Consider the following 24,723-nt stretch of genomic DNA (forward strand, 5'->3'; position numbering starts at 1 on the left):
TTCAATTTTGGAGGGGGGCCCGATTTCAAACAATTTTACTTAAGGGGGCTCAGAGCACAAACGTTCAAAGACCTATGGCTTAGGCAATGGCTCAACCCAATAATCCCATTCGCTCCCTTCACTTTGAGGGAATTCACAAAGTTTTAGCAAATCTGTTACACCTTGCCAAAAACATAGTTGCTTTCTCTTCGGTTGCAAAGCTGGTTTAAAATGTGCTTTTTTATTTCACGTTTTTATATTAACTTTAAATGGCTGCTGTATGTTTTGCTAGCAGTCCTTTCAAGTATCAAGGCAACATTGTAGCTAATTGCTTTTGAATAAACGGTTGGCTGGCAATTTATCTTTCTCTCCTTCACATAGAAAAAACAAAAAATGTGTTGCACAATTGAAAAGTTTCTGGTTTACAAAACATCTATAATAAAACCGCTCCATTAATAGATGTTTTTTTTTTAAATCAACAATTTTTGTTACAATTATAATGCAGCCTCGTTCAGGTGATGGTATATTTCCTTTTTGTCTTTTTATTTTTTTGTAGCATGTGCTTGAAATAAAAAAAAAAAAGAAAATTAACCATTGCACCAGATTGCAAAGAAAAGACATACTGCATTTATAAATGGTTGTTTTATGTGTTGGGAAAATGCATGCTTCCTTAATGTGTTCGTTCTTTTGGAGTTCACTGCAGGCATGATCATATATTTGCGGTGTTGCGATGTGTTTGCGACGAAAGAAGGCTTTTGGGGAGAACAATGGAACACGAATTCCTCTGGATAATGAAGTTTGGGCTTGGCAAATGGGAACTGCTTCTTCAACCTCATCTCCATGGAAAATACAATACGTTGACTCTTTTTGTGTACAGCCAACTTGTCCCATCAGGGCTTTCAACCACTTTCAAACTGAAACCGGACACTTATTAAACAAGGGGCAACTCGGGCGATTTTATTTTAACAAGAATTTTCGAGTATCATTTGGAGTTCCCTCCACAAATGTAAACAAGCATTAGTAAAGTCAATTGGTCTGTTCTTGGCCGTCAGTCTTTTAACTTTGTCAGTGCTTGTTTTGTTATGTGGCAGGTTTTGCACAGGCCTACTGTTGGGGAAACTGCTGGGCCCTTGTCAAATCTTTAAAAAATGGCTAAAGGCAAAAATATATTTTGGTCACAAATAGGGCATTTAATGGAACTAATTTGTGTGCAGATGTGCTCCTTGTGAAATGGAATAATGCCATCACTCACAGTGAAGTTAGCCAATGGCTAAGGTGGGCAGACCCATTGCTCCATGCTGGGGGGCGTAGTGGGCGAACAAAAACCTGAATGGCATAATACTATACCAATTGATAAAGAGCGCTAGCTGAAACCTCCATAAGTTTATTCAACGCATACTTTTACCAATATCAAAATGTCTTGGCTAACGCCTTATCTAAAAAAATTCAGCAGTAGATAAAAATGACATGTGAGGCGAAGTGTTCTCGAAAATGGATAGTTTGACCGTCACCAAGTGTTCCGTGGTGTACTTGCATCACTCTTTGAAAGACAACTTGCAGTCTATGTTATCACTTCAAGAAAAGGGATGAAAATAGGCAGGACCAGGAGATGGAACCATGGTATGAAAGAGCTCCAGAGCTGAGCTTGTTAAGCCATACCGTATGCAGCTCCTGCTTAGTTTATGTTGCCTCATAAGAACCTGAACTATCTCCTTTGGTCTGAGATTCCCGAACCCCGAGAATTTACGCACCTACTGATTGTATTTGATAACATGAACTAGTGATTAGTTTAGGTGGAGCTAGTTTCTACCACATAAAGGATGCTTCTGTTACTTGTTACTCCGATAGTTTCCCTTTCTGAGTGACGCTAGAGGTCTGTCCTTTACCGGCTTACTCTCTCTCTCTATGGCCGGCATATATTTATAGAACGTATGGGATACCTAGAACCTCAGGTTCAAGAAGAAAATGAGCCCTGTTACCAAATACACCTCAAACGCAGAGAATAAGGTTCTGTATAAGGATCTAAAGGCCTAAATTCCACACGGATGAGTTTCGCACATTGACACTATTTTCAATGTCTTACCTGCCTGATGCCCCAGTGCCAGAACCACCAGCAGAAAGAGCTTCATCTTGGAGGATTGGTCTTATGCTGTGTCTGCCTACAACTGTTAAAACTGGAAGGGCCTTTTTATACAGTTTTACATCAGGTCTCCTGCGTCAGAGATAACATAGAACTTTCTGCAGAACATGGGCTGTATGCCTTATCTTATCCAAATTCTGATATGGCATTCGGAAATATCTCCTAAAACAAACAGTAAAATGAAAATTGGCCCACATCCCAGAAGTATACAAGTGGAACACAATATATTAGTGTGACTCACTACCTCAGCCGAGGGTTGGCGGGTGACATTGGCAGCAAGAATAGCATGAGTCTGTGGCCTAATGTTTCCAAAAGTTCAAATTGGTGATATCAATGTTAGAATAAACACAGACAGGCAAACAAATGCATAGAAACTCTCCAGCAAGGACAAGCAAGTTTATACTCTTGACCTTTTACTAAAAAGCAAATTCAATTGTTGTTAGAGGTCCACACAAATGTTGTGCCCTCCTTGACTTTAGGATTTTCAAACGTTGAGGAAGATTCTAAAGTCTAACAAAGTCTTAGCAGAAAACTAACAATTGAGCAGATGCAGCTAAAATACAGTTCTATTAGTGAGAATACAGATTACACCATAAATAACCATTCTTTGCAAAAACATACCTTCCTTATGGATATCATGTCCTCACATACTATTGATGGTCACTTTGCTCACATCTAGGGCCATATTAGGGAGAGGAGTTGGCCTAACGGCTAGGGCGGGCGACCTCGAATCTGGGGTACCCGGTTGGAGTCTCGGCAATGATGCTGAACATCCTGTGATTCTGGGCAAAGCACTTAATCTCCCCGTGCCTAACAAAAATGAATGTGCCCTCATGTAATGCAACTGGTGCTATGTAAAGCGCTCTGATACCCGATTCGGGACAAGTTCGCACTATATACAACTCTGTATAAATAAATAAATATCATGAAGAGTTGCGCTTGTGCAGAGCTGAAGGTCTGTTTGTGGGTTCTTGCACTGTGTAAAGTGCATTCATTTAGCATCATATTTATTGAAATAACACAGCTCAGAAACAGAAAGAGACAAACTGTGCTCACAGTTTCCGAACTATACTGTCTAAATATCAGGCACTCATTCAGACAAATGTAGGCACATGAAAACAGATGCTCAGCGCTGTGCTGAGCAAGCGGAGCCCATCCTGATATGGTCCCACGTCAGTTTCATATACTCTGAGGCTTATTAATGGGATTTTGACGAAGGGCAGAGCAGCAAGGCACCTAGCTGCACTGCCCTACGCCAAAGGGACAGTATAGCAATGCACGTATTTAAGCAATACAGAGCATTCCTGTCCTTTCTCCCTGCACTGGCACGATGGTGCAAGACTGCCTCCGTTGCATGCAGGACTTTTTTGTGCAGGAAAGGGCACCTTCCGGCACTAAAACAATCGTATTAGGCGTTTTCCTCTTTCTGTGTGTGTTGCAGAATGCAACACTCATGGAAAGAGGAAAAAACGAAGAGAAATAAACATATTTCTCTACACTACGCATCACCTTAGATGGCATACAGATTTGGTGCTTCCCCAGGTTTGCATCACTTTGGAAATCAGCACCAGCATCAAATTCCATGGGTTTTATGTGGGAAAACCCACCGTAAGGCCCATGGAACGCCTCCCAGGCTCAGAGTAAGGCGATGCTGCACAAATCGCTGTGTCAACTTACTTATGATTTATGATGCCACTCAAAGCCATGCTTTGTGGCTTTGGGTGGCTTCATCAATCAAAATGAGAGCCCTTTGGGCGTGGCTAGCAGCCGAAGAATATGGCCGCTGCCTAGAGAGGCTCTGAGACCCTCTACTTTGCCCAGCCGATCCGATCATTGATCCGGCAGCCTACCCGTCTGGAATTGGAGGCTGAGGTGGCAGAAGGCCCGCAGTATCGGGCGAGCGAATCCAGACTTGATAAGAAGACTCGCTGAGGCACTGGTGGCGATTTATCCTGCAGCGGCCTGACAACGAAGCAGTGAGCTGAGACCTGAAGTTGGGAGCGTATCCGGAGGAGACAAATCAGAGGCTGCGGAAGGCGGGGGCACGGGCGGAGAGCGGCTGGAGGCGGAAGGAGTTAAAGCGGCAAAAACAGCTTACTGGAGTGCGCCTTGTAACTCCTTCAGGCTCCGACTCTAGTGGGAAGAATAAATGAATAAATGAGAATTTGTATAGCGCGGACTAAGCCCAAGGGCATCAAGGTGCTGTAAACAGACAAACCTACAGGCACAACCAGCATTACGTACTCAAGCCCGTCTCGCCGGAAACAACCAGGTTTTGAGGGTCTTACGGAAGATTGAGTGAGCATGTTGACCAGAAAGGGAAACAGGGAGAGACTTCCACGCCTTGGCAGCAGCCTGTGAGAAGGCTCTTCCACCCCATCCCATCTTTTTGTATCTGGGAACCACAAGCAGATTTTTTTTAGCTGACCTGAGGTTCGTAGAAGGAGCGTACCTATGGAGGATATTCTCTATGCCCACTGGGCCTTGTCCATAGTATGCATTGTGGGCGAGGCATAGGGTCTTAAACAAGACTCTACGGTCCACCGGGAGCCAGTGCAGCGAACAGAGAGCAGATGAGGCTGAGTCACGCTTGGGAAGATTCAGCACCAGCCTTGCAGTGGCATTTTGTACCAGCTGAAGGTGGCTCAGCTGACCCTTGTTAATTCCCAGATAAAGGGCATTGCAGTAGTCAGCCTGGCCAATTTTAAGGGCACGACCACCTTTTTACGAGCTTCAAGAGACAAAAACTGGGAAATTTTTCTTATGACTCGAAAAGTCCAAAACAAGTGGCGACTGTTCTGGAGACCTGACGAGACATAGAGAGATAGTCATGGACCACCACTCCAAGATTTTTCCCGTGGGAGACAGGAGTAGGACAGGTACCCAGGGAATTGGGCCACCGCTTGCTCGACCAGATGTCAGAGTTGTCCCCAAAAATCAAGACTTCCGTCTTTTCCCCAATTAATTTAAGGTAAATTTGAACCATCCATGATGAAACAGCTGTCATACAGTCTTTAAAGTTTTGCGCGGAGTCCCTGATCTTTTGAGTAATAGAGACCATGATCTGCGCGTCGTCCGCATAAGACAACACCTCCAGTCTAAATGATTTCACCACTCTTGCCAGCGGGGCCACATAAATATTAAAGAGGGTAGGGCTCAAGGAGGAGCCCTGATGCACTCCGCAGACAAGGGGGGATGACTAAGAGTAAAAATTACCCATTCTAACGATTTGAGACCGCTGACTAAGGAATGATTCAAGAAGGTCCAGGGCCCGACAGCCAACCTATATCCCCTTTAGACGGTCCACCAATCTCAAGGGAGGCAGGGTGTCGAAAGCGCCGGTAAGGTCGAGTAAGATAAGGAGAGTGGTATGCCCTGCATCCACCTTAACTCGAATATTATCCGACACCACGGTGAGAGCAGTCTCCGTACTATGAGCCCGTCTGAACCCATGTTGGGAGTCATCCAGAATCTGGTGGTCCCTCAGGTAATCTCTCAGGTGTGAGTTCAGATGGGATTCAAGGATTTTAGCAGGGAGTGGCAGAAGGTAAATGGGGAGGAAGTTTTTTTAATTTAGGGGATCTAAGGAAGGCTTTTTCAGGATGGGCCTAACCACCGCAGCCTTCCAGATCAAAGGATATTGGCCCGAGGATATGGCTAAGTTCAAGACAGTCGTGAGATGCGGGGTCAAAGCCACCTTGGCCATTTTCACGACTTTGAGAGGACAGGGATCCAAAGGTGACCTGGATTTGATACCTTCAAGCAAGAGATCTACAGTTTCAGGTAATAACATCGGAAAGGCACAAAAACCTGCCAAAGTCATTTTACTGAGAGAACTGTTCAGAAGGGTTTCGGAGGAGGCGTCAGGTGTCTACCTGGCATTAAGACACTCCAGCTGATCATAAATATCAGAGATCTTGGAGCAAAAAAAGGAAGCTAGGCGATCGCAAAGCTCCTGTGAGGGATCCACTTTGTCAGAGTGTTGTAGGAGCCACAAGGGAGTTAAAGATGTTAAAGAGCTTCTTAGGAGTGGTGATATCCCCGGTGATCTTGGAGTAATATCTTTCCTTTTCCTCAATTATGGCTGCTTTGTATGCCTTTAGACATTGCTTGTGTGACTACCTGCCGGAGGCAGCCGGGTACTTCCGCCAATATCTTTCCTTCCTTCTGCACTCTTGTCTCATGTTTCGAAGACGATCAGAGAACCAAGGAGCGGAAGGCGTTTTCCTGGCCGAGTAACACAATTTTTTAGGGGCAAGAGTGTCCATCATAGCAGTAATTTTTTTGGAAAAGGTTTCCCGCAGCCATATCAACGTTATGAAGGACCTCTGCCTTTGCGTGTAATGAGCTTCTGTAGGCAAAGAGGAGGAGCTAATCCCATCTCCCCCCTTAAGGCAGAGGCCACACCAACTACATTAGAAGGGTCCTTTCATGTACAGTGTTTCTTCTTTCAAGATGTGAATTGGAATTGGAATAGGATTTGTAGAGCGCGTGGCTACCCAAGGGCGTCCCAGCGCTGGACTCGAAGGTTGTAGCTAGGAAACTGAAGTGACCTAGGGGAAAAGCTAGGTTTTCAAGAGCCTTCGGAATTTTGACAGGTTGGATTCCCTACGAATGTTCAGGGGGAGCAAGTTCCACAGCTTAGGGGCGTTATAGGAAAAGAGGCGTCCGCCTGATCGCGCCTTCTTGATTCTTGGGACCTAGGCCAAAAGGGGGTGGTCGGATCTTAGATTCCTATTGGCTTTGTGATGTTTAATCAGAGTTTTCAGGATCGGGGGGCCCTTATCCCGGAGAATTTAATGTGTTATGCAGAGAGATTTGAAATTAATTTTCTCTTGGATCGGGAGCCAGTGTAGTGAGTTTAGGGCAGGCTTGGCCGTGCTTCTGTTATTTGTACCTGTTAGCAGTCTAGTTGCAGAGTTCTGGACAAGTTGGAGTTTGTTTATGACTGATTTCGGGGCGCCAAGATAGAGGGCGTTCCATTAATCTAGTTTGGAGAAGATAAGGCCCTGGATGAGTAGTTTTTTGGATTGTGGGGGAAGAAGGGGGAGGATTTTGCGTGTGGTGCGAAGCAGGCCAAATCAGATTCCTGAGGTTTTCCTGGCTTGAGTTTGAAAAGTGAAGTCCTGGTTCAGCCAAATACCTAGGCTTTTTATTTCTTTCTTCGGTGAGGGGGCTTGTCCCATGCAGGTTGGCCACATCAGTTTGGGGGTGAGTTTGGGTTGACTGCCTAGCACTAGGATTTCGGATTTATCTCCGTTAAGTTTGAGGAGGGACTTGCTCATCCAGCTGGAGATTTCTTCGAGGCAGTCGCATAGGTTTCCTGGGGATTGGTCTGTCTGTTTAAGTGAGACGACAAGTTGTGTGTCGTCTGCGTACATGACCAATTTAATGCTAAAAGGGGCTCCAATCTCTTCTAAAGGGGACATGTAAACATTGAAAAGGGTAGGGCTTAGGGAAGAACCCTGAGGGACCCCGCATTGTAGTGGAATGGTGTTATGACCGGATTCTCAGACCAGATAGGACCAGCTCACCAGAGCACCACCAAACCCGGCCAAAACGTAATCACCTCCCTCCTCAGGACCCATCTATCCAGGCACCTGGGTACTTACCTAAGGAAGGGGAACTCGCAATATACAAGCTCATATCATCAGAAACACCACTAAATCTATAGGGATTACTAGGAATACTCACTGATTACTAAGGATGTTCATGCCCTACACCACACTCATACAATATAGTCTCACGGCAACTCAGGCCCAGACCATTCTACCCTGGGGCAGTTCTGATTATATACCATTACACACTGGCCACAACCAGTGCTCCCTCAAGCCACAATCCGGTGGGTATACATACCAGTCTCCTCCCTGGTACTCTCTCTATTTCATATACACACCAGTGTCCCCCCTGGTGCTCACTTACTTACATTACAAGCCGCAATCTTGTGGGTATATGCACCAGTGTCCCTCCTGGTGTTCTCTTACTTACAAGCCACAATCCGGTGGGTATAACGCTGCATCCCAACGACGATCACTTTCCTATGAATACCTTCAGCTCTCTCTCTCTCTATGTTGGGAAGTTTCTCTCACTATTCACTAGGGGATCACTACTACAATATTATGAATAAAGGCCGAATTACTTAGTGTATAACTTATTCTCTTAGCTCAAGGGCTCCTCTCTCCCTAATTATTCAGTTATTACTTACCTGATCAGGGGTAGCATCTGTTCCAGCTGTAACACCTGACTAGAAGAAAAGGTTACCTGCACTATATAAGAATAAGAGGCACACACTGTATGCAAAAGTTTTTCCCTGATTTAAGCGCTCCTACTTCCTTTTGATCCATCAGTTACTATACAGCATCTGGTTAGAAGAAAGGTTAGCTCTATCATAAGAACAACACATGCACACTGGTTCACTAAGAACTGGGGTATCTTAATTACAATATAACACTATACTATAACACATAGCCTGAAAAGTAAAATGGGAATAGACACATACACAGATCTGCGGGGTCTCTGTAAAGCTTTATTACTATACCACATCCACATGTAACTAACAGGGACTGTAAATAGACTGCACACCCACATGTAACTAACACGGACTGTAAATAGACTGCACACCGCTGAAAGAAAAAGGATTAGCAATACAATAGGGACAAGGTTAATGTTTAAAGATAAAGAAGGATATCACCTAATGAGTATGAGGTCTTGCTCTAGCTGTCATCTGGGCTCCTCTCTCGTCTGTGCCTTAGCTCGTCTTAGATCCTCTCCTGCACTCTTGGACACACATCTGCCCTGATCACTCTGCACTGGATTCCTCTCCCCCACGAACTCTCTCCACCTTCCAGCTTCAGCCTAATTGTTTCTGCCGCTCTGATAACCGTTCGCTCCACTAGCTTCTTCACTCTGTCTGATTATCTCAGTTCCAATGTCCAATTCACTCCAGCTGCTCCCACAGATTAATCAACGATATAACTTCAGTCTCTTCCAAAAGGCATCACTTCAGACTCCAGCTGATCACAACTCCTTCTGATAAGTAACTGCTTCTGACTGCTTCCTTCAGTTTCAAACATTATCTCACTTCTCTCTGTTCAAAACACCATCTGCTCACAACTGCTTCTGGCTTCTCTCTCTGGTTCTAGCTCACTGACTGTCTGTCTGTCTTCTCTCTGTTCCAAGCATCTTCTTCTTTCTGTGACTCCAACTGTCTCACAGACAAACTGACTAACTGACTTCTCTCTGTTCCAAGCATCCACTGTATCTTCTTCTCTCCTCTGCTCCAAGTCAACTCCAACTGCTACTAACTCTTTCTGCTCCAATCATCGACTCAACTAACTGACTCCGCCTCTGCACTTCACTAATATGGAATACTCTCTCCTCATGGAAAGTTCCAGCCAGCAGCCTCCTCCCACCGATTCCATGTACTAGGCTCCTTGCGCTAGACGCTCCCACAGTGACCAGCTGCTTGTTTCGTCTAGAGACCTGAGCCCAGAGACACTTTCTGATTAGATTCAGCTCTGGCCGGTTCTCTCCAGTTCGCTTAGGGCGAACAACACCTTATAACTAAATCATCACCTTTACGCTGCAAGCATCTCAGTTCTGCAGGGACAGAAAGCAAAATGGAGTCTCTCTAGTTCTGGGCCTTGTAGGCCTGAGAAGGATGAAATAACACTTAGCTCTGTCAGAGTACATACACAAACCATACCAATATGTAATATAAAGTCAGGACTACCGGATCCACCGTCTACTATAGGTAGGATGATGAAAGGACACATAATTATGTCAAAGCCAATAGGCAATAGATGGATTAGAGTCAAGAATAAGGGATCTATCATCATATTAAGCAGCTATCCTCTAGTATATGATTCTAGGTCTGGAAAAAGGCCTTAAAAGGACCAACACAAGGCAAGAATAGAGATTCAAGATGGTAGCAAGCTTAAAGTCACCATCACTCAAAAATAGAGCCAAAAACCATGTCAGCACAAATGGCTCTGGATAAAGTGTTGCCTTCAGAAACCTGAAATGTTCTATCTTCTAAAAATGACTTGAGCCAGGACAGGGCTGTCCCTGTAACTCCCTTGCTGTTTAGACGGTGGACAAGAATGCGGTGGTCCACCGTATCAAAGGCCGCGCTCAAGTCTAGGAGGATCACTGCTGCGGATCCGCCAGATTCTAGGATCTTTCGCGCTTCTTCTACGACTGCTAGCAGGGCAGTGTCAGTGCCCTGGCCAGGCCGGAAGCCAGTTTGCGAGCAGTGCAGAAGGCCATTCGATTCAAGGAAGGTGGAGAGCTTTTGGTTCACAAATTTCTCTGCCACCTTGCTGATTCCGGGAAGTAAGGAGATGGGCCGGTAGACACACAGAGTGAGTAACAGAGTGGTGGATTTTTCTTCCCAATGTCCAACGGATCCCCCCTTGAGTACCTAAGTTTGGGTCCAGGCTCTGATAGCAAAGGGGCACCAGAAATCCCAAAGGCCTCAACCAGTCCAAGTTGGACAAATACGCATATGCGAAAACGCAGACAGACCCCTCGTCTAAGGATTCTCCTTCTCCAGATGGGGCTAGTGTCGATGACAAACATGAGGTGACTTTACAGGACATTATACCACTCTAAACAAAGTGGATTCGCACATAGGTACTTTGGCGGTGGATCTTACCTTAATTCGCGCTGACCTCAACAAAATGTCCATGAAAGTAACGGAGGTTGAAACTACTACGGCAACACTGACGGCCGATACGACCACCCTTAAATAGCAAGTGCAGCAGCTCATGTCATACAACAAGTCAATGGCGGCAAAGCTGGAGGACCAGGAGGGGCGATTGCGACAAAAAAACATTCGCATTACTGGCGTGCCATAATGGACAGTTGGCCCGGCCCTTGACCTGTTTGTTGAGGACTTAATCACAACCCACCTTCAGCCATAAGGTCTGTCCAACTACTTATGCGTTGAGAGAGCACATCGGGTCCCTGGAGGTAGACCTAAGCCAGGGGCCCCACAACGCCCAATATTAGCCCGCATTTCTAATTTTAGGGACAGAGATGTGATATTGCAAGCTGCCCGTACTGCTCCTCCGATACGGATAGACAATGCCACCATTACAATATTTCCAGACTATACTGCGGCAGTCCCGAAACAACGCAGTGGATTTCTTGAAGTTAAAAGAGTTCTCCGTGACCGGGGAATCAAATACTGTTTGCTTTTTCCGGCCAAATTGTGGTGGAAGCTGAAGGCAAAGCATGGTTCTTCCTGTCACCAGAGGACGTCCAGGAGTGGCAGGAGGGATGGCGTAAGGCCACCCGCACGGGAAGATCAGGTGGAGACGACACTCGAAACAGAAACCACGAGATGGGGGACGAACAGGAATAGGCCTATGTAACGGAACTTGCAATATGCTCAAAGTAAACAGAGACAGAATGAAAGACAGCGATGACTTTGGTGACATCTGCATGTGTAACTGGCCTTCGGTATATGCATGCTGTTACTAGCAGAGACTGCCGAGGTGCTGGTGTACAGGTACAACAGCGAGCAAAACATTTCTGGCTACCTATGAAGGCAGGGACCAACTATGACGAGAACAATGCATCCTTGCATAACTTGACCGATTCTGTGGCATAGATAATGGGAAAGGCAATGATTGTTACAGGTTTGAGGGGGCTCGGGGGGGGGATGTCTTCTCTCACCTCCGCCAAATGGTAAATGGGAAGGGTAATAAGCACTCTGCACAGTTGAGGTGGCGGGTAGTTCTGAGTCCGTCAAGCAGGGAGGCAGGGAGGGGGGTGGAATGGGGGGATGTTCTATTGGTATCTTCTGTTCTCAGTTGCGATTTTTACGAGGGCAAATAGGGCGCACTATTTAGCTGCGACTGCTATTTTGATATGCTATGGAAGTGATCCTATGACAATATATGTTACCCGTGGCGAAGAGGGATGATCTAGGCACAACAAGAGTCTAGTTCACAGACACCCCAGGTATCCCACATAACTCCTTTGTCGTTGATTACTTGGAATGTACATGGGCTAGGAGATAAGATTAAGAGGGGCTTGGTTTTACAATATTTAAAGAGACGTACACCAGCGGTGGCCCTGCTGCAGGAGACCCATTTGGTAGGCTCCGCCTGCAAAGCGATGGACCGCTGGGAGTTTCAAATGGTGGTGCACTCTGAGTTTTCTTCTGGTTCTAGGGGTTTCGGTATTTTAGTGCATAAACACTTTCTCCTAATAATAACGCAAACTCGAACAGAGGACCAGGGTCGATTTGCAGCTATTTCTTGTCAATGGGAAGGGAAAATGTTTAATATAGTGTCAGTGTACATCGGTCCAGCCCCCCACTCAGTGGCCCTCCCAGCACTTAGTGCATTTCTATTGGATCTATCAACAGGGGAAATACTACTTGGTGGGATATTTAATGCTACATTTGACGGCTCCCAGGATCGGCACCCTCCAGAACTGAATGTGGCAGGCACTACACGTATGGAGGAATTTATGGACACCCTTGGCCTTACGGATACATGGAGGTAAAGACATCCAGAAGCACAGCAATACACTTTTCAATCAGGGGTGCACAATAGTCTTTCTCGAATCAATTATTTTTTACAGCTGCAGATAGCTTTGCAAATGTGGTAAGCATTGAGATCCGTCCTAGATGTATTTCGGATCATTCTCCAATAACTTTAACATATACGAACCATCGCAAAGCACGGCAACGTGTCTACCCTGTGTATCCTGGGTATCTGCGTGTCCCTAAAATTTCTAAAAACATTGTTACATCAACACGTAACTACTTTCAGGAAAACACCTCATCAGTTCAGTCCTCTGGTACACTTTGGGAGGCCTATAAAACGGTGATCCGAGGTCAGGCCATCTCCTCTATTGTAGGTCGCAAGATGGAGAAGCAAGCGGAGCTGAACGCTATAGACTCTGAATTGGATAATGCTACTGCTCAGCAAGCACAGAACCCGTCCCCAGAAACATCCAAACCCTACATAATAAGCAATTAAATTTACCAGCGAGAAATGACTAAAGCTCGACTACAGGCTACGCGACACAATGGGATAAGGCAAGTAAACTTTTAGCTTGGCTTGATAGGAAGGAGCGAGTTCAGCAAACAATAGCGCAGTTGCACACCCCGGATGGTTACCTGGCGGCTGCACCGGAGGACATAGTGAATATATTGGCAGGGTATTTCGAAAGGGTGTATGAGTTGCAGACGACCATAGAGACGGATGAGGCTCAAAATTATATTAAAGATATCCATATGTCTAAACTGTCCCCAGAGGCAGCCCTCACACTGGAGGCTGACCTAACGCTCCAGGAACTGCAGATGGCAATCGGCTCCCACCAATCGAGGAAAGCAGTGGGACCTAATGGCTTGCCCATTGAACTATATAAAAGGACTGCTGACATAACTGCCCCATATCTTTTAAGGATGTATCTTGAGAGTCTGGAAGCAGGGGAGCTCCCACGAGATCAGCGAATGGCCACCATAGTGACGATCCCAAACCCTGGTAAGCCCCCAAGGAATGCACTTCCTATTGCCGATATCGTTAAATAATGCAGAAGCCAAAATATTAGCCAACCTTCTAGCAACGTGGCTGGCCCCACATCTTGCGGCCCTAATTCACTCGGATCAGTCTGAGTTTATGCCCCATAGGAGCATAGTGCTCAACTTGCGGCAGCTGCATGGAGTGTTGGCTCGCATGCCTTATATCCAGGAACCGGCGGTCATCCTTTCCCTTGATGCGCGGATGGCTTTCAACATGGTGGAATGGCCATATCTTTTTGCAGTCCTTAGACACTTAGGTTTTGGCCCAAAACTCTGTGCATAGATATAGTCACTATACACTAAACCCCTAGCACATGTAGTGACCAATGGATATATCTCAAGAGATTTCCTGCTGACATGTGGAACCAGCCAAGGATGTCCATTATCCCCATTACTCTTCGTGCTTGGGTTGGAACCGCTGGCAGCATGGATCAGGTAGGAACCAATGATTCAAGGGCTCAGGTGGGCACTGAACTGGGAAGATGGCATCTCCCTATATGCAGATGATGTGTTGTTGTATCTAACATCCCCTAGACGATCCATTTTGGTGTTACTAAACCTTTCGAGATATTCGGTCGGGTGTCTGTTTACACCATTAACTGGTCCAAATCGATTTTATTTATATTACATGGCCCACCACCGTTACTTCCAGAGAATTGCCCGCTGCAGATCACTGAGGTTACCTTCAAATATTTGGGCATTCATGTGACGCCTATACCTGACCAATTTTTTCAGAGAAATCTTAGGCCTCCGATGGAGTGGTTTAGACGAGACACACCGGTCTGGCGCAAATTACCGCTGTCATTGCTGGGAAAGGCAGACCTGTTTAAAATGATGGCGCTCCTACATTTTTTATATGTTTTGGAGAATACCTCATTTTGCGTACCACTGAGCTACTTCAAATCAGTAGCAACAGAAGTCTCTAGTCTGCTATGGGCGAATAAACCTCCGCGCATAGCACAAGATAAGCTAGTCAGTAGCTGGTATGATGGCGGTATAGCCCTTCCCAGTACACAATTGTACTATTGGGCAGCTCAATTTAAAGTAGTTAATTGTTGGATACATGCCCTCCAGACTAACCCAGCATTGCAGGCAGATCGTCAAGGAATGGGAGAGGAAGGGGTCATGTCAGTACTCTACAACAGAAACAGATCCAGACTACTAATTGGGCCGACTGCACACACAGTTAGCATATGGGACACGGCGCATGCCAGGTTAGGATGGCAGGGGGTATTCACGCAAATGACACCACTCTGGAATTCACAACGGCTTGGGAGACTCAGAAATAGTAAAGGCTTTAGTAAATGGGATGCCATAGGCATATTAACGGTGGATGATCTCTGGAGGAAGGTTGAAATGGTCACGTTTGAACACCTAAAGGCCCAGTATGAACTCGCCCCTCGGAGGTCTTCAGGTACACGCAGATCAGGCATGCACTCCAGGCAGTTTTAACTCCAGGCACCATCTTACCAGAAGCTACTCCACTAGAAGATAGATTGTTGACTGAATATATGCCAAAAAGGGCCACCTCCTTCACTTATTGTGAGTTAGTTAACAACTTGCCAGACCTCATGCTGGCACTTAGACAAAAATGGTCTATGGATTTGGGAGAATTTGATGACTCGGATTGGCAAGGGGCACTGTCATCCCCTCGTGAGGGTGCAATACCTTCACAACTAAAGTTGGTACAACTAAAAATACTTCACCGTACATATTCCACTAGAATGACCCTTTACAAAATAGGGACGGCTTCTCATCAGTTCTGTCTGCGAGGTTGTGAGGAGGAAGGTACTTTCTACCATACTATATGGGAGTGCCCGAAGATTATGGCATATTGGGTTAAAATAATGAGGACTGTTTCACTAACTGTGGAGGTGTCTTTGACTCGGAACCAAAATGATGCTTCCTAAATATGTGGGAACCAAATGATCTGAACCACCCAGCGCAGGATTGGGTAACGTTGGGAATGATGTTTGCTAAGCAAAATATTGCAAAGAGGTGGGGCTCAAGAGAGTCACCTAAATTGCAAGAGTGGTGTAAAGACATGGATGAAGCTATGGTGGCGGAGAGGGCGGTGTATGTACATAGAGGATGTCCTCAAAAATGGGGAAGAGTTTGGGAGCCTGGAACAAATTCAGAGGATATCTCTGTGAACCGCCAAGCATGGAAACTGATCAAATGTCCGATTAAAGGGGGTGGGAGGGGGAACCGAAGCTCATGTAAAGGTCTTCATCCCCCCTGCCCCCTCCCCCCACCTCCGGGTTAGAAGCACCATTAGGCCATGGTCCCAGCTGCCACGCTGTTCAGTTAAACACAGAGCTATTTTCCCCTACCCCTCTTGGTCTTCCGGCTTGTCCTCAGGATGTGTTTCTATTGCTTAGTCTCCTTTCGACTATATTAAAATATCCCACAAAGTGACAGTTTAACTATAAATACTCTATGGCAAAGCATGAACAGGATGCTGTTTCCCCGACTCTTCTTGGTCTTCCCACATGCTCTCAGGATGTGTTTTTGTCAATTCGTGTTTTTTTTCTCACTATGTTCAAATATCTCACAAGGCGGCAGTTTAGCTCTTTGGCACAGCATGCCTTGACCACCTGCCTGCAAGTGCAAATGTCCCTACCTCTCTGCCTCAGGACTTCTTTCTGAGTTGAAAATGAGCCTTTGCTCATTGTCACACCTAAATACTTATACTCTTTAATCTTCTCAACAGTTGCTTGGCCAAGTCCCAACGAGGTGTCCCTTCTGCCTTTTTTTGGTTCAGGACCAAAGTCTTAGTCTTGTCTAAGTTGAAGCTGTCAGTTTTTCACTTTAGTTCTTCTTGCGCCGGTCCAAGAATTTCACCTCAAGCGGCACAATACAAATGCCCCAGGCCGTCCCTCTTAATAATGGCCTCAGTTCCAAAATCAACAAAATAGAACCAGAGTCCTGTTTCATTATTCCTAGCTGAAGCATTCAGGCGACCGGCCTGCTTTGAATACTCAAATTCTTTCAAAGTAAATGCTTCGGAACCCCAGGACACTCTGTCAAGAGTGTCAAGGGGCGATGAGAGACAGGGGCTGGGACAGGTGGTGGCACGCCTCACAGCGGACCGCCAGCTCTACCCAAGATCTAACTATGAGGTTTTAAACTGCAGCAAATTAAAACAAGCATTTGCAATGCAATAGGTCTCGCATTAGTAAAGTTTGAGCTATTGGTATTGTAAATGACACATTTTTTATTAATGTTTTGTTTTTGAAAATAGCAAAATTAATAGCTTTGTCATTTACAATGCCAATACTTTTACTTTCGCAAATGTGACACCTATAGCATTTGTAGTGCAATATGTATTGTATTTACGTGACTTACATGTAATGATATTACAAATAACAATGGCTTTTAATTTTTTTAAATAATTAAAACTTAAATAAAAGTTATTGTAATTTATGAAATATTGTAAGAGTTTCATGGCAGCACTTCAATTCATCATTGGCAGTCGCCGCAAAAAAGCAGAAGAGAGAATTATTAGTGAAAGGATTTTGACCCTTTGTCCTGAATTTTTACACTCACCGTCCTGAATTTGCACCAATGCCAGTTGGTCACCCTATTGACGGGTGAAGCGGCCAGCAGTGTGGCCACTGACGGGTGACACGGCCAGCACTGTGGCCACTGACAGGTGACACGCCTCAGTAGGCCTCCTGACAGACGTAAGATACTGCAGTATGTCTCCTGATAGAAGTGAAAGCGCTGAGCATAGCTCCCGCGAGCGGTCCATGGATGTAGCGCTGCTCTGGTGATGTATCGATACGTGTCCCATGAAAACAGAGTACCTATTACCCCCTCCCTGCCCAGTTAACTCTGTGAAGAGCCTTGGTGTTACCATCTCTAGCGACCTTTCGATGCGGCCGCACATCAACGCTGTTACCTCGGCCTGCTTTTACCATCTCCGCAGAATCGGGAAGATCCGAAGGTTCCTATCACCAGAGGCTCTCACCCTTGTTATCATGGCCCTGGTCACCTCACGTTTAGACTATGCCAACTGTCTATACGTGGGGATCCCGGCATACCATCTCCAACGCCTCCAACTGGTGCAAAACCAGGCAGCCAGATTAATTTTTCAGCAGCCCAGACACCAACATGTCACCCCGTTGCTAAAAACCCTACACTGGCTCCCTGTTGCGCAACGCTGCATCTTTAAACTGGGATGCACTATTTTCAAATCTCTTTTTGCCTCTGCTCCTGTCTTTATCTCCCTCTGCTTGTACCCCTATGTTCCTTCTCGACACCTCAGATCCTCTGCTTACAATCTTTTGATCACTCCTAGGTTTAAACGCAAGAAGCACAGTGGTGCCTGTTTCTCCTTTCTTGCCCCGTTCACTTGGAATTCCCTCCCTCTCTCCATCCGGCTCAGCTCCGATTATTCTTCCTTTCGCAAATCCCTGAAAACACATCTGTTCCGCCTTGCCCATGGCTAGCTGCACCCACCCCCTTGTGCCCTTATCCACTGGTCTTTGAGCACCAAGAAACCAATTGGTGTATGTGCGCGGTACCAAACTTTTTTAACATAACATAACATAACATAGAAGAACTTCGTTCTGAATTGCTTGACCTGCGTAACAAAAACTTCTTAGGCAGCAGCGCACGCACTTTGAGCCAAACGAAACCCTGCCAGGGCCACCAGTCGCTGCACCATGCCATGTCAGTATTCATACAAAGCCCACACCAAGTCCGCCCCACACCCTTGACTGAAGCCGGTGCATCTTAGAGGCGTCATTCAGTACCTGTAGGCCAGCGTCATGCACTCGAAGAGCTTGGTGAGGGACGCGTCGATGGACAGGCGGCAGGTGCTGGCCTTGCCAAAGCTGTACGTCTGGCAAGTCTGCTTGTTGACTGTGTCAAAGTCGTAGCCCTTCTTGGGCGGGTGTTCGCTGTGCGGAGACGACACCATGAAGTGGCCGCTGTGGATGATCTGCGCCTCGAAGCTGTCAGGCTTCCTTAGCAGCAGCGCAGGCTCGTCCGTGTCAGAGTCGTCGTCTGGCTCTTGCTTGACTATAACGGGCACACGGCGGTGCAGCGGCAGCTGTCCGCAGTGGGATTGTGGCACGGGGCCCCCTCGGGCCAACATACTGGGCCCGCACCTCGCCTCAACGGAACCAGTTTCAAAGCAATAACTTTTCCCTTTCTTTAACTGAACGGGGTGTCGCGCGCCCCTCCGAGCACAGTGCGCGAGCCCCATCTGCCAGCTCGGCTCCCTCTAACCACACGCCAAAACACAGGCATGGCATGACGTCACGCCCACCAGCCATCCAATCGGGGCGCGCTGACACCTTAAAGAGGCAGAGCAGCTGAGCTCGGCGGCCTATGATTGGAAGACTCAGTGGCGACTCCTTTGGCTGCGAAACTAACTGCAAAATAATACATTCCTGACAGAAGAAAACTTTTTGGCCTTGAGGGTGGCGCATGGCCGGGTTTCTCCTGCAGAGTACGTACAATAAATGCCACAAAGAACCAGCCTCTCACCCCCGCTTTGCCAATGTGGCCTCTCCCCGTTGGTTATTTCGACATCATGAAGTAATGGCAACACGTTGGACGGCTCAGGCGGCGCCCGAGGAAGATGGCAACAGGAGGATGCGGCGCCGCCTGGGGTCTGAGGACGAGGTAGAGAGCCCACCTGATGCACATTTTGAAAAAAGCTGTCGGCATTGTGAAACAAGCATTTACCCGCGAAACCTGGGAGGGCGGGGGCTGCCCGCGCATGTGCGGCATTTCTAACTTTCATTCTGAGAGCCCCGGCCCCTGTTAGAAATGCCGCGCATGCGCGGGCAGCCCCCGCTCTACCAAGTCCGCCAGCTCCAGTCCCGTCGTGAATCGTCTGCCAGCTGCCGTCGTGAAGAACATGGAAAGGGCCGTACATGCCTAAGGGGAGAGGAGCCCGGTGAGTGGGGCTGAGGGTGGGGGTGTACGCGTGTGTGTCTGCGTGTGTCTGTTCGAGTGTGTCTGTGCGTGCGTGCGTCTGTTAAAGGGGGGTGCGTGTATGTATGCAGTGTGTGTGTGTGTCTGTTTAAGGGGGGGGGTACGTGTGTGTATGCAGTGTGTGCCTGTGTATGTGCGCATGCGTGAGTGTGGCTTGGTTTGCGAATGGAAATGAGAGGCACGGCGACGTGCGCGCTCCCGGGGTGAAATCTCCTCTGTCCACATTCCCCCAAAAGTAACAACATAAGCTGTCTCGCCCTAGACGCAAAAGCTTTCGCTTTTGCTTCGTCTAGGCGAGACCTGAAAATATGCCATTGGAGCTAAAATTACCATGGCTGCTGGCACCAGATTTTCCCTGCAATGGATCCTCATTAAAGGATTTAAAGTGTACTCATTCTAATTAGAGGGCTCCGAAAGAGTCCTGTATTCTTATTTTTCATCATTACCTCCCCAAGTCAGAAGTGTGTAATTTGCTCGCCTGCAGCCTTTCTTGAATGTGGTAGCCATTTCTCAAGCTCCTGCTACGGAATCAAATCCGTATCCCCCCTTACCTTAACAGATGGAGCGTTCAAAAGAACCATAACTGATTTAATGAGCCATTCACAGTTTCACTGTACAAGCTGTGTGTACTTACACGTACATTACTTAATCTTTGAGACAAGCATATGCTACTGGCAGGATAAACCAGGTAGCCACACCTGCTGGACTGAGTTGTTGGGAGACTGGTATTGTCATCTGACCAATCTTCACACCCCTCTGGAGCCAGCTGGTGCAACCCACCCACCTGGGGGGCTAGCTGGGGGATAGCGGGGGGACAGCTGCAGTCAAACGGGCACCGGCAGGGCCAGCCGTCTCTGTGGAAGGGAGAAACAGGCCAAGGCACAGCCTGAACAACACACAGGGTTCAGTGACACCCAAGGAACAGTCATTCTGAGCTTCTGCAGAAATGTGATGGGGGAGGATAATGACAGTGTGGCCTGCGGGGGACCAGGCTGCCAGGCAACCTGCCTGGGACCTGGCGCCATTGACCCCTTCTACTATGGTCAGACCACTCTGGGGCACAAGCTGCCAAGGCTGCTTAGCCTTTGGTCTGCTGGGTTGGGGAAGGGCCTCCAACAAGCAGCATGCCCTCAAGTTGAATGGTCCCTGGCAGTGTGGAAGATCTTTGCTTTAAATAACAGCAGAGGCTGGCCAAAGAGTCTATCACTACATAGACCAAGCATGCATAATCGATCGGCGTACACAGCGCTGGTTGAGCCCTCCCCTGGCAGGCCGCCCTGCACAGGGATGCCAGCTTCTCATCCCTACCTGTATCCAGGGAAAGCAGGTTCAGAGGAAAGGTCCATCTGAAAGGGCTGGGAGGCAGGTGTAGAGCCGCGCCCTCAGGGGCCCAGGCGGACAGCCCAGGCACTGGCTTGCCTGCCTCAGAATTGTCAGACCTTAAGGGGGTCCGAGGGATCTTCTCCCTAGTAATATGGAGGAAAAATAATCCCCTTTCATGTAAGCCGTGTCCACTGAGAAACAGAGGGGACCGAAGACGCAAATGTGCTCATCCTCCTGCAGCCCTGACTGCGGAAGGGTAGGCAAATGAGCCCTCATCGGGACTTCCAGGGCATCACAGCCATTTGGTAGCGCCCAGTGGTGGCAGGCATGGATCTGGGGTGGTGGGGCGGGGCAAGGGGTTAAGAGGATGATAAAAAAGAAAAAGCACTTATCTAGTCACCTCTCTCTCCCACATCATCTCTCCTCTGCATCGGCCGAACAGGAAGCAGCCAGGCTCCCCTAAGCGAATCACAATGCTGCAATGCAGTGTTGTGATTGGTCTGAGCGCAATTATTTAGCGCTCATACGTGGACTTGGGGGACTTCATTCAGGCTCTAATGCAGCCTGGGTGGAAACATGCCAAGAGCACATGAATGTTTGGCTGGTCCGAGATGGCCTGCCAAAGTGTCATGCGCACTTCAGTGTGCTCACCACTCTTCCCCTGCCCTGCTCTGCTCTGAGCTGAGCAGCCCTGCACACCCCTATTCTGCAGCAGCAGGAACATGTAAAATGATAATAACGTTAAGTTATTATCATTTTATTTGTACTTTCTTTCACTGCTGCAAAGCAGTGGGGCGTTGCTCCTCCGCTTTAGCGGAGGCGCCGACACTGGTAGTGTCATTGGAAAGTATTGCACGCGACCAGATGGCCGTCAGGGTCACCTGGTTGCACTTTGCCTTAATGAACATGGCTTCTGCTTGTCCTTAAAGGGACAGGGGCTCTGCAACTGTGAGCTCAGAGCCTCACCTGGGCCTCAGGCACAGGGCTTTGAGGGAGGCCCCAATGGGCCTTTGACCTGGGGCTCGAAGGACCTTAACATGCAGGGGGAGTGGGGGGAGGCCTCCTATGCCAGTGGAACCAGGAATTTGGCCATGGGGCAGGCCGGAGGAGGGAGACCAGGGCAGGAGAGCCTGCCCTGGTGCCCGGCACAGGAAAGGCCTCCCCGGGCCTGCAGGACCCTGTCCCTAGCACTTTGCATGTGGTGGGCTGGAGGATGGAGGCTGGGCTAGGGGCACCCACCCCGGGGGCCCAGAATGGAGCTCCTGGACCCAGCCAAGCAGTGGAAGCCTCACCAGGCCCCCGGAACCCTGGTGCTCTGACATGCTGGGGGCCCAAGGATGAGCCCAGGACAGAGGTGGGCAGGTTCTGGGTTAGCTGGTCACTGGCTAAGGCTAGGAGTACCCTGGCCCTAGTCCAAAGGAAGGCTTCCTACCTTTCTCGACATTCGTGCACACTGAGGGACAGAGGGGACCACCGGCACAAACACACCCGACCTCCAAGGGCTCTGCCTGGGAATCCAGTGATCCGCTATTGGCACTTCCAGGGCAGCTGGAATGGCAGTTTCATGTCCCAACCTGCTCTCGGGGAAGGCAGGCTCAGTGGAAAGGCCCAGAGGAAGGTCTGGGAGGCAAGTGTTGACCAGGGCCCCTGGGGGCCCTGCGGTGCGGTCTTTTGATAGCACCTGACTGAGAACTGCTGGACCACAAGAAGGTCTGGAGTACCCTGTCCTTAATAATTCAGAAGAAGGCTATGACCCTTACTTGTATTCCATGCACACAGAGGTACAGAGGAAACAACCAACACAAATGCACTCATTCTCCTAGGGTTCTGCCTCAGCTCGGCTTAATGAAGCATATGAGCCCTCAGCTGGACTTCCGGGCAGCTGGGATGTCCACTTAATGTCCCTGTCTGCTCTCGGGGAAGGCAGTCTCGGAGGAAAGGCCCATCAGGCAGGGCTGGGATTTAGCAGCAGACCCCGGCCCCTGGGGGCCCCAGTGGGGAGGTCTGAGCCCTGCCTTCGCCAGCTCAGAATGATTGGACCTGAAGGGGGTTCAATGTACCCTCTCCCTAGTAAATACACCCTTTCTTTTAATCCGTGTGCACCGAGTGACAGAGGGGACCGAAGGCCCAAATGCACCTGGAGCCCTGGCTAGGATCGAGGTAAGCAAATAAGCCCCCATCAGGACTTCCAGGGCAGACCGGCCATCTGGTCCCCCTTTGGAAAGCATGGCTTGTGACCAAATAACCAGGCTCAGGGGACCCTGTTGCCCGGATGCTCGGAGCCCAAGCTGGGCCAAGGGCATGGGGCTGCGATGAGGGTCCTGACACAGGACCTGCAAGCACCTTATCACGCAGGTGAAGTGGGGGAGGCCTCCCCGGCCTGATAGAACCCTGTCCTGGGCCCATGGCGGTGATGCAGGTCAGAGGATGGAGCCCTGGGGCCCTTGAACTTGGCCAGAGCTCCTGGACCCGGCCACACAGGTTAAGGCTCCCCGGGCCAGGAAAAATGGTCATAACAACTGTTCTACCATTTTTGTTCCTTTAGATTTTGGATCCTGGCTCAGCCAGCACCCAGGGAAACCTAGCTAGCCTAGGGCTATCCCAGGTGGGCTAACCTGGGCGGCACTCACTCCATTTTATTACCCAAAATACATTGCAAACCTCAAACTTTGACTATAAAAAACAAATGTTCCTAACATTGATGTGATGGAAGGTTCTGGGATCTGTAGGAGCCACAAAAACTCCTTCCACCTGGCATTCCCCTAGGTCCCCTGATACAAATGATATAAGAAGCACTTCCCCTGCTTCCCAGGATAAAAAAAAATAAATAAAAATGAAATCCTACTGCTGTATCCAGAAGCAGGAATTCCTGGACATGCGCAGAGGATGTAACAGTTACGTCCTCCGCACACGGCCACTGTGGCGGACGACAAAGCAGTTACGTCCTTGGCACAGAAAGGATTAATGTTTTGGGCAGAGAAAGGGGGAGAGTACCCTGAAAGTGAAACTTACTAGTCATGTGATGGTTGACTGTGGGTCTTAGTTGCTTATCAGGAGGCACACTGACTATGCCATGTTGAAGTGATCATTTAGTAATGGCCTTCAAGAACAGAGCAAAAGGGTCCGGAACAGAAGCTAGTGCTTAGCCTGGTACTGAATCAGTGATCAAGTCTCATGTTTTCATTTGTCTCAAGTGCCAGGATCTCTTTTAAAGTTACAAGGAAAAATCTGAAATCAGAAATACTAATAGGTAGCAATTCTGTATTGACAGTCAGATTAGTGGAAGCTTGTGTATGATCCTATGAAGGTACGTTTAAAACAGCACTCGGTTTAGCACTCATTAATAATTTTTTTTTTTTTAAAACCTTTATTATCAAATGCACATTACACAGCGTCTGCCTACAACCCAATCGGGCCGGCCGCTATGACAATAGACAGAGTTATCAACCACAGTACGTTGCGGATAAAGCCATAAGTCGGTTCATTACGGTGTAGTGGCATAAAACATCATAAAAGGATCACGAAGGTTTCATTTTATAATTTTGATGAAGTTCAACAAACAACAAAAACACTCACATGGTGAAAACAATATCCAGATCATGAGAGGGGGGGCGGAAAGAGGGGAAACCAATATCCAAGAATGAAGCTAGGTCTCCAAGGGGCGGGGAGACGGCAAAAAGGGACGTTAGAAAGGAATGGCAGCTAGTCTAACGGAACGTCAATTACGGGGATGAGGGAATGTTATCAGTGTAATCAAGTGGTGGGGTACAGATGTCTCCACAGTATT

At 47.9% G+C, this 24,723-nt stretch overlaps 1 protein-coding gene across 1 annotated transcript in view; it reads right to left on the reverse strand.

The window, feature by feature from the left end:
• Positions 1–2,142, reverse strand: part of LOC147707751 (trypsin-like) — a 43,000-nt gene extending 40,858 nt beyond the window's left edge. Inside the window, exon 1 of the mRNA XM_086926606.1 lies at positions 2,063–2,142. Within this exon, the coding sequence (XP_086782732.1) occupies positions 2,063–2,108 (46 nt within the window). The 5' untranslated portion in view covers positions 2,109–2,142. The remainder of the gene's footprint in view (positions 1–2,062) is intronic.
• Positions 2,143–24,723: the final 22,581 nt, after the last annotated feature.

This window comes from Lissotriton vulgaris, chromosome 6 (assembly GCF_964263255.1).
Source record: "Lissotriton vulgaris chromosome 6, aLisVul1.2, whole genome shotgun sequence".
In the NCBI taxonomy this organism is placed as follows: Eukaryota; Metazoa; Chordata; class Amphibia; order Caudata; family Salamandridae; genus Lissotriton; species Lissotriton vulgaris.